The sequence below is a fragment of the Durio zibethinus genome, chromosome 27, assembly GCF_047325235.1.
Source record: "Durio zibethinus cultivar Kanyao isolate XHJ-2024 chromosome 27, ASM4732523v1, whole genome shotgun sequence".
Lineage (NCBI taxonomy): Eukaryota > Viridiplantae > Streptophyta > Magnoliopsida > Malvales > Malvaceae > Durio > Durio zibethinus.
The window spans coordinates 14481967-14490833 of NC_143188.1; the positions used below are offsets into that span (position 1 = coordinate 14481967).

Below are 8867 nucleotides of genomic sequence, written 5' to 3' on the forward strand. Positions count from 1 at the left end.
ATATGTTATTGCCCTTTAATTTACCATGTGTTTGGTTAAAAGAAATAAAAAAAAAAAAAAAAGGTGTAATACTAGATCAATCCATGGAGATAAAAGCACATGAAGAGATAAGGCTCAAACAAGCAAAGATAATGCTAATATTACAACGAGTCTCACATTGTTTCTGATTCTATATATAGTTGGCTTAATAGCAAGTTAAATTACAAAAGAGATTATGAACGGATGTTGATTTAAATGATAAGATAATTTGTGTTTTCCTTGATTGTTTAAATTTGAATTTGTTGAAAATTTATGAAAAATAATTTATTGTGAATTTACTAATCCCAGCATATATCAACCTACTAAATCGGTATTTATTAGATATATTGGTAGAATATATGGATGAAACTTTTGAGTGTATTTTGTTTGAAGTATCGTGTGACAAATTTTGTTCATATTTTAGCATAGTATTAACAGATTGATGGATTTGAAACAAATTGAAAATGTCACAAATGAAAATATTGAGCTTTTTTATGCTACAAATAAAAATAAAACATTAAGAAAATATTAAATTGATGATTAATATGCAATTTACTCATGGTAAATTAGTAAAGTTATTTGAGAATGAAATAAAAAAATGTATAAATTGAGAACTAGGAAAATATGTGTGAAAATTGATTAAATATGAATGAATTTGAAGTAAATTCAAAATATTAAAAACTAAAAAAAATTAAATACTAATAAAATGTAAGTTGAGAAATGACCACATACTAATGATGCAATTTACTCCCATTACTTGAAAATAAAATGTTCAAGCTTGAATAAAATATTTATTCTCTCAATTTCTTTTTTCTTTTTCTCTTTTTTTTATATAAACAAAAACAAACTCATCTGATCTCGTTTTTTTTTTCATTATAATTATATTATAAGTTATTTTTGCAATTAAAAATTTATTGAATTAATTGAAGAAAGTTAAAAAAAAATCAAAGAAAACATGTTGAAAAATCATGTAAAGTGAGTTTAGATAAGGAAAATTCATACAAAAAGAGTTTCCACAACAACTTTTAGAGAAAACCAAACATTGACTTTTAAAGTCAAATTTATTAATATTATAAATAAAAAAATTCTAAACCTAAAAATAAGTGCTAACATAAAAAAGGTGAGAATGATCGTAAAATTAATATAATTTAATGTAAAAATGTGTTAAAACTATCGTAATGTAAAAATGTGAGAATAACCATAAAATTAGTATTATTTGGTGTAAAAGAAGTTAAAACAATTGTAACATCCTAAAGAAAAGTTGTAATAATTCTAAACATAATGAATATAAGAGCAAACATAAAAAAAAAAAAAATTTATTTTAATGTAAGTAATTAAGTTGACAATATAAAAGAATTATCATTATAAATAAAAAAATAACTCGATCAAAAAATAAGTGTTTATATAAAAATGCGAGAATAATCATAAAACTTATATCATTTGGCATAAAGTACATTAGAAGTATTGTAATACCTTTAAAAAAAATTTTGATAATTTTAAATATAATAAAAGATAAGAACAAGTATAAAAACATATTATTATAATGTAAGTAATTAAATTGGTAAACAAAAAATTATTATTATAAATAAAAGTAATTCCAAACTAAAAAATAAGTGTTAACATAAAAACTTTAAAAAAAAGTGAAAATAATGATAAAATTGATATCATATGATATCATAATACCTTAAGAAAGAGTTGTGATAATTTTAAACAAAACAAAAAGTAAGGACAAGCGTAACAAAACATTAAAGTAAATAATTAACTGGACAATATAAAAGAATTGATATTTTTAAATTAAAATATTCTAAATAAAAAAAATTGTTAATGTAAAAAGATAAAAATAATCTTAAAATTCATATCATTAGATGTAAAATGAGTTTGAAATGTCTTATCCTTGAAAAAAAATTTAATAATTATAAATGTATTGATAAAAAAGTATAAAAATAAATTATTAAACGTAATTAATAAAGTTGATTTCTCAAAATAAATTGAAATTATAAAATTAAAAAATATATGATTTTTTATTTGTTAAATTAATATATTAAATAAAATTATGTATACCTTTTTTTTAATATTTATCTGTTAACATGTTTTTTTTTTTTAAATTATATTATTTTTATAATTTATCATGATATATCATTATACCTCATAACCTTAAACTAAGGTCCATATATTGCGACTTTATTGTAGACAAATCCAAAAAATTCATGTAAAGTGAGTTTTCACAGCAACTTTGAGAGAAAAGCAAACATTGAGTATGAAAAATTAAGTGTAAATGCATTGACCAATTTTAAGAGCTTTAATTACCTAAGGATATTGCAATGGAAAAAGAAAAAAAAAATGACAACCAGACTCGTCTGCTCCTTGCGATGTTGCTGGTTGAATAAGCCGAAGTAGCAGGCTGAAGCAAAACACCAAGTAAACGCCCATTTTCTGTTAATTTCACCCACCTTTGATTGTTAATTTCTTTCTATCAAGAAAATCAATGAAAATTTAGCTGGGTGCATGTAATAGGCCGGGCGTAAACTCAAAAATTTCGAAGAAATTTCTTAGCTCTGGCCCCAGTTTCCTATACTTGACCCCCAACAAAGCACTAACCATGTTTAGGGGAAAAAAAAAACATCTCTATCAATCATAAAACCTTTCACATTGATGCATTGATGTTTTGGTAAAATTCTGAATTATAATACGAATATAGATATTAAAATTTTATGATAACTGAATTTCATTTGTTTATATAATTATTTTTAAAATATAATATTTAATAAATTTAAATTTAAAATTTTGCATCTATAACTTCTCTTACTTTCGTATTTTTATGAGTAAGGCTGCTTTTAGATTTAATCGGGGTGCCATTGCAATGAAGATTGTGCCAATTACGTTGTACAGTGTGAAAATTTTTATTTGGTTTTAATCAGGCGGTGTCATTGATGTCGAGTTTTCGCTTGTCATTATTGGTCCAATATTTTATTAGAGATTTATTTGTTTTTTTTTTCTCCTTAATTCTTATTATAAATGCAAAAAAAAAATTTTATTTTTTTATTTAAAAAATCTTGAAAAATTCAGAGCCAGCTGACCCAGTACTTGTACCTTTCAAGGCTGACTATATTGCATGATATGGGAAAGTTAATATTACATACCCATTTCGAATTAAAGTCGGATGTTGCATGAATGATTGGTTCAGAGTAAACTGCAAAGAAACCGGTGATGGTCAAATGCAGAAAACTGGAGCGCAAAAACCAAGAACTTTCTTGGAGCCTCTGAATATACGCCGGCCTTTATCTAATTGACTTAAGCTGCCAGCAAAATCTTCATCAATTTCCCTCATAGAAAGAAATTAACAATCGAGGGTGGGAGAAATTAAGAGAAAATGGGCATTTACTTCATCCTGCTACTATGGCTTATTCAAGCAGCAACATCGAAAGAAACAAACGAGTTTGTTTGTAATGAAACATGTGGGGATGTTGTTATTCCATCCCCATTTGGAATAGCAACTGGTTGCTATAAAAATTCGTGGTTTAGAGTAACTTGCAACAAAACCGCTAATGGGCTAAAGCCTTTCATCAGTCGCATCAATCTGGAGCTTCTCGATTCCTTTTGGTCAGATGGCGCTGTGGCCGTCAACAATCCGGTAACTTATCTCAATTGCGGCAATAAAGGAACCAATGGCACCATTTGTCGTGCTATTGTCAACCTAGAAGGCAGTCCATTTTTCTTCTCAAGTAGATTCAACATATTCGGGTCAGTAGGTTGCGGGAATTTGGCCATTGTTTCTCGCGAAATTCAAACTGATCCCCTCGCTAGCTGCGTACAACAACGATGTGACCACCTAGCTTCTAAATTTGGTGGCTGCTATGCCGTAATTTCTGAAAATCTCACTTCCTACACTGCAACCATGACAGAGATCATTAATCCTGGGAAGCAAGAATACAGCAAGAGATGCGCATCTGCTTTCATATTTGACTTAAGCAAGTTAAACTCATCGGGTCCAGATCTCCAATTCCCCGACAGCATAAGCATTGATACGACGCATGTTCCTGCAACGCTGGAATGGAACTCCGTCAATTGCGATTTGGGAGGTTGGCATTAATCGTGATCACTTTATTATTGCTTTCTTATTTTATTAAATTAATATTAGAAATAATTAGATAATATTTTTTGGGGCAAACCCTATATGCATCATAGGTGATTTGCTACTTTTCTATTCACAGTGTTTGTGGAATTTTTTTACTTTTACATTACAATTTTTGGGTTTGTTTTATTATAAAAAAAAATAAAAATGTCAAAAATAAAAATAAGGATAATTTTAAATTTTCATTAAAATTTAATTAATTTTTTATGGTTATGTCCTTTTTAACAACGAAAGTAAATTTCAAAATTATAAATAAAAAATATAAATTGGAAAGTGGCGCATCACAGAAAATGTGAGACAAACTACATGAGATACATACATGTAGGTTTTACCCAATTTTTTTCATCGTATCAGCTTTAGCATTGTGAAAAAAAAAATACCAGCTTTAACAGAGACAAACCACACCCACTTCTGTCTCCTGTAAATCCATTAGCATTTTTTCTTCTCTTTCCTTTTTAAATTCTTCTCGATATTTTTCAATAAATTTTTAAATTTTAAGCACAATATAAATTATTTATGAATAAGGCTGCTTGTAGATTTAATCGGGTGCCATTGCAGTGGAAGATTGTGCTAATTACGTTGAACAGTGTGAAAATTTGCATTTGGTTTTAATTGGACGGTGCCATTGATGTCGATTTTTTACTAGTCGTTGTTAATCTAATGTTTCATCGGAGATTCATTTGGTTTTTTTTTTTTTAATAATTATTATAAACACAAAAATACCTAACAATTTTTTTTTACTTTGTTAATTTTTCTTTTATTTTTTTATTTAAAAAATTTTGAAATAATTTTTTAATTTAATTTACTAAAAATATTATTTGATATATTATTTTTTTATTTTTAATTATTTACTTAAAATTTATTATTTGTCATAAAAATAATTAATAAATTTTAAATAATTTATTAATTTTATAAATATTAAATAATTTAAATTTTTTATTACATATAATTTTTAATCTAATACTATTAATGATTATTTTATTTTTTCATTATAATATTATTTTCACTAATAATTTTGCATTCAAATACATATCCGTTAATTTTAATATTACTATTACATGTATTAATTTCATCACTATCACTATTTTAGTTTTATCAAAATTAATTTTATCATCATTATTATTATTATTAATTGATGCTTCTGTTCTTGCTAAGCAGCGGCACTTTGCCAACAACCAGAACAAGTTGGCCCAGTACCTGTACCTCCCAAGCATGTCTGTACTGAAAGATGTGGGAAGGTTAATATTACATACCCATTTGGAATTAAAGTCGGGTGTTACATGAATGAGTGGTTCAGAATAAGTTGCAAAGAAACCGATGATGGGCCAAAGCCTTTCATACGTAGCATCAACATGCAACTACTCAGTGTTTCATTTTCCCTAGGCAGAGTTATCGTTAACAATTCAGTAACTTATTTCAATTGCCGCAATAAAAGTGAAGATAATAATGGGGTCAGTGTCAACTTAACAGGCAGCCCCTTTTTCTTCTCAGATATCTTCAACAGATTCGTGTCTGTAGGTTGCGGTAGTGTGGCTACTATTCTTCGTAATCTAACTGATTATCCTGTTGCTGGCTGCCTGCAACCTCGTTGTAGCAATATTGTGACCTCCAATGGTAGCTGCCTTGCGAAAATTCCTCCGGGTCTCAGTTCCCTTGCTGTAAACATGACAGAGATCTATCCGAGTAATGGCAGCAAGAAATCATGTGGATCTGCTTTCGTGGTGGACGTAAGTTTGTTGGACAACGTTCCCGGAACACCGGAATTTGGACTCATTCCTACAACACTGCACTGGGACTGGGGTTCACCAAAAGATGGACACGTTCCTACAGCACTGCAATGGGGCAGGCCAATAGCTGGGCAGTGTGAGCTGAAAGATGGTTTAGAGACCTTTTGTAGCTCCAGTGGTCAATATTGTTGGGCAAGATTGAGCGTCAGCCATCTATGTGTTTGCAGCGCGGATGTCAATTCGGACAACAATTATTATGATAGTCATGTATGCCAAGGTATCGTACTAATAGAATATATATATATATATATATATATATATATATATATATAAAAGGTATCTGAATTTGAACCCGATAAATTGTTGACCATAAGAATATTTTGTGTGGGCTCGTATGTTGAAAATTTGCACAATATAAAAAGGAAAATGAAACTTTTATTTGTTTTGGCATTTCTTAATTAACATACTTTTATATGAACATAACTTTATTTATTCGTTTCATAAATGGCAGAAATAGGCAAATGTGGGCTTCTTAAATATAGGTACTGCGATATGCTTTGTTTAAATGCTCCGGACGATTACTGCTCGTCGCCGTGCCCTTATTCATATCAATACTCAAGTGCGGACGATTCGTGCAATCGCGTAGATTCAACTCCTAGTTCACCAAAAAATTTTAATGGTTTACCAGCGTTCTCGATGGAGGAGCCTACAAAGTCTCGGAATTTGCCGATCATTATAGGTATGCATTAATTTTTTTTTAAGTTAATGTTACGAAATATTTTTTGAATTATAACGAAATATTTAATATAATATTTAAAAAATTATTTATTCTCACATATTATCATTTATAATTAATTATACCAGAAGTAAATATCACATTAATTAATAGATTCATAATTCATATATTAAAGTAAAGATTTTATTGTCACATTGAATATTTTACTGTAATATAAAGATTATTATATTAACATTTTTTTAAGTTTTCTTTAACGGGGAAGTACTACTTGTTCATTGAACAAAAGATCTATACTAAAATTGCAGTACCCACTCTTACCACTGAGTTAAAGCTAAGTGCTGATAAATTCTCTTTCTTAAAGACAGAAAATATGAATCATGTTGAAATGCGTGTACGGTTTTTCTTAATATATACTAATTTGCAAATTTATCTTGTGCATTAATAAATTATGTTTCCTATACAGGTTGCAGCACTAGTATTGGGACAGTATTTGTGCTACTAGGTACATGGTATCTGTACAAAGTACTAAAAAGGAGAAAAACCATCAAGATGAAGCAAAAATATTTTAGAAGGAATGGAGGTTTACTACTGCAACAACAATTGTCCAACAATGAAGGTAATGTTGAAAAAATAAGGTTGTTTACATCAAAGGAGTTGGAAAAGGCGACAGATTACTACAGCGAGAATCGAATCCTCGGTCAAGGCGGCCAAGGAACTGTTTATAAGGGAATGGTAACGGATGGAAGCATTGTGGCAATCAAGAAGTCTAAAATGGTGGAAGAGAAGAAAGTTGATGAAAAGCAGCTTGAACAGTTCATCAATGAGGTGATACTTTTATCACAGATTAACCATAGAAATGTTGTTAAGCTTTTAGGATGTTGCCTGGAGACAAAGGTTCCTTTACTAGTGTATGAGTTCATCCCCAATGGAACACTCTATCAACTCATACATGACCAAAATGAAGAATTCCCATTGACATGGGAAATGCGTTTACGAATTGCAATTGAAATCGCCGATGCTCTATCCTATTTGCATTCAGCTGCTTCTGTCCCTATTTATCATCGAGACATCAAATCTGGCAACATACTGTTGGATGATAAATACAGAGCAAAAGTGTCAGATTTTGGAATTTCAAGATCAATTGCACTTGAGCAAACTCATCTAACTACTCAAGTGCAAGGAACATTCGGATACTTGGATCCAGAGTATTTTCGGTCGAATCAATTTACAGAGAAGAGTGATGTTTATAGTTTTGGGGTTGTTCTTGTTGAACTTCTGACCGGACAAAAACCTATCTCCTCGATACAATCAGAGGAAGTGAGAAGCTTGGTAAACTTTTTTCTGCTTACAATGAAGGAGAATTCCCTATTTGACATTCTTGATCCAATGGTAGGGAATAATGGTACAGAAGAAGAGATTATAGCAGTTGCAAAGCTAGCGAAAAGAAGCTTGAATCTTAATGGAAAGAAAAGGCCCACGATGAAACAAGTTGCAAAGGAGCTGGAGAGGATTAGAGCATCAGAAGAAGCTAATGCTATTGAACAAAGTGTGGATGAATATTCTGATATAGATGACATGATCGAACCTCCCGCTATTGCTTCTTGTTCAACGTCTAGGTCAATCATAAACGATAGTGTAACTCTGCCAATGGATACATACTCCTAGTTGGTTTCCAGCGGTACTTGTTAAACTTTCTTCCTTTGGTGTCTTTTCTTTGTAATATATTTGCCTGTGTGGTTTAGCTCATCCTTGTTTTAATTTCAAACTCTTTCTTACTTCATTTTTTCTTCCTCTCTTTACTTTCTGCTCACCCCTTATGGAAGGTTTCAAATGCATGTCTAAGACCATCTCCTTTTCAAATGTCATGATTGATTAGAATAATCTTTTGACGATGGTTAAACATAAATATGAATATATATATATATATATATATATATTTAGCATTGTTGACTTCCACCTGTTGATCTTGGTATACCTACATGTGAAGACGAAGTTCATATTATTTCGTACATGTAAAAGAAGATACCATTTCTTTTTTACTTGTTTCTTTCCATTGATTTTTAAGTAGAATAGGTGCCCTAGTGACCATAATTGTTGAGATCTAACATATGCCATCACTGCCATCATTTTGAAATTTTCAGAAAATGAACGAGAAAAACGAGGCTGCCAAGCGTTCATAAAGGAATTATCAAAAAGGAAAAAGAAGACTTCAGAATGAATACCTAATGGACAAGACTCTCTATCATAGAACAAC

General features: G+C 29.8%; 1 protein-coding gene across 1 annotated transcript; it reads left to right on the forward strand.

Moving 5' to 3' along the window:
- The first annotated feature begins 3283 nt into the window (after positions 1–3283).
- Positions 3284–8525, forward strand: LOC111279740 (wall-associated receptor kinase-like 1). Its single transcript, XM_022866765.2, has 4 exons — positions 3284–4097; positions 5309–6154; positions 6389–6616; positions 7077–8525. Exons 1-4 carry the CDS (start codon positions 3389–3391, stop codon positions 8276–8278), a joined length of 2985 nt encoding a protein of 994 aa, XP_022722500.2. The 5' UTR covers positions 3284–3388; the 3' UTR covers positions 8279–8525.
- Positions 8526–8867: the final 342 nt, after the last annotated feature.

What these genes read in the sequence shown, in the direction of transcription:
- LOC111279740 (XM_022866765.2), top strand. Translation starts at nt 3,389, where the DNA reads ATGGGCATTTACTTCATCCTGCTACTATGGCTTATTCAAGCAGCAACA. An exon ending in CGTCAATTGCGATTTGGGAG is followed by an intron (nt 4,098 to 5,308) that starts GTTGGCATTAAT and finishes CTTGCTAAGCAG; the next exon opens with CGGCACTTTGCCAACAACCA. An exon ending in GAATTTGCCGATCATTATAG is followed by an intron (nt 6,617 to 7,076) that starts GTATGCATTAAT and finishes TTTCCTATACAG; the next exon opens with GTTGCAGCACTAGTATTGGG.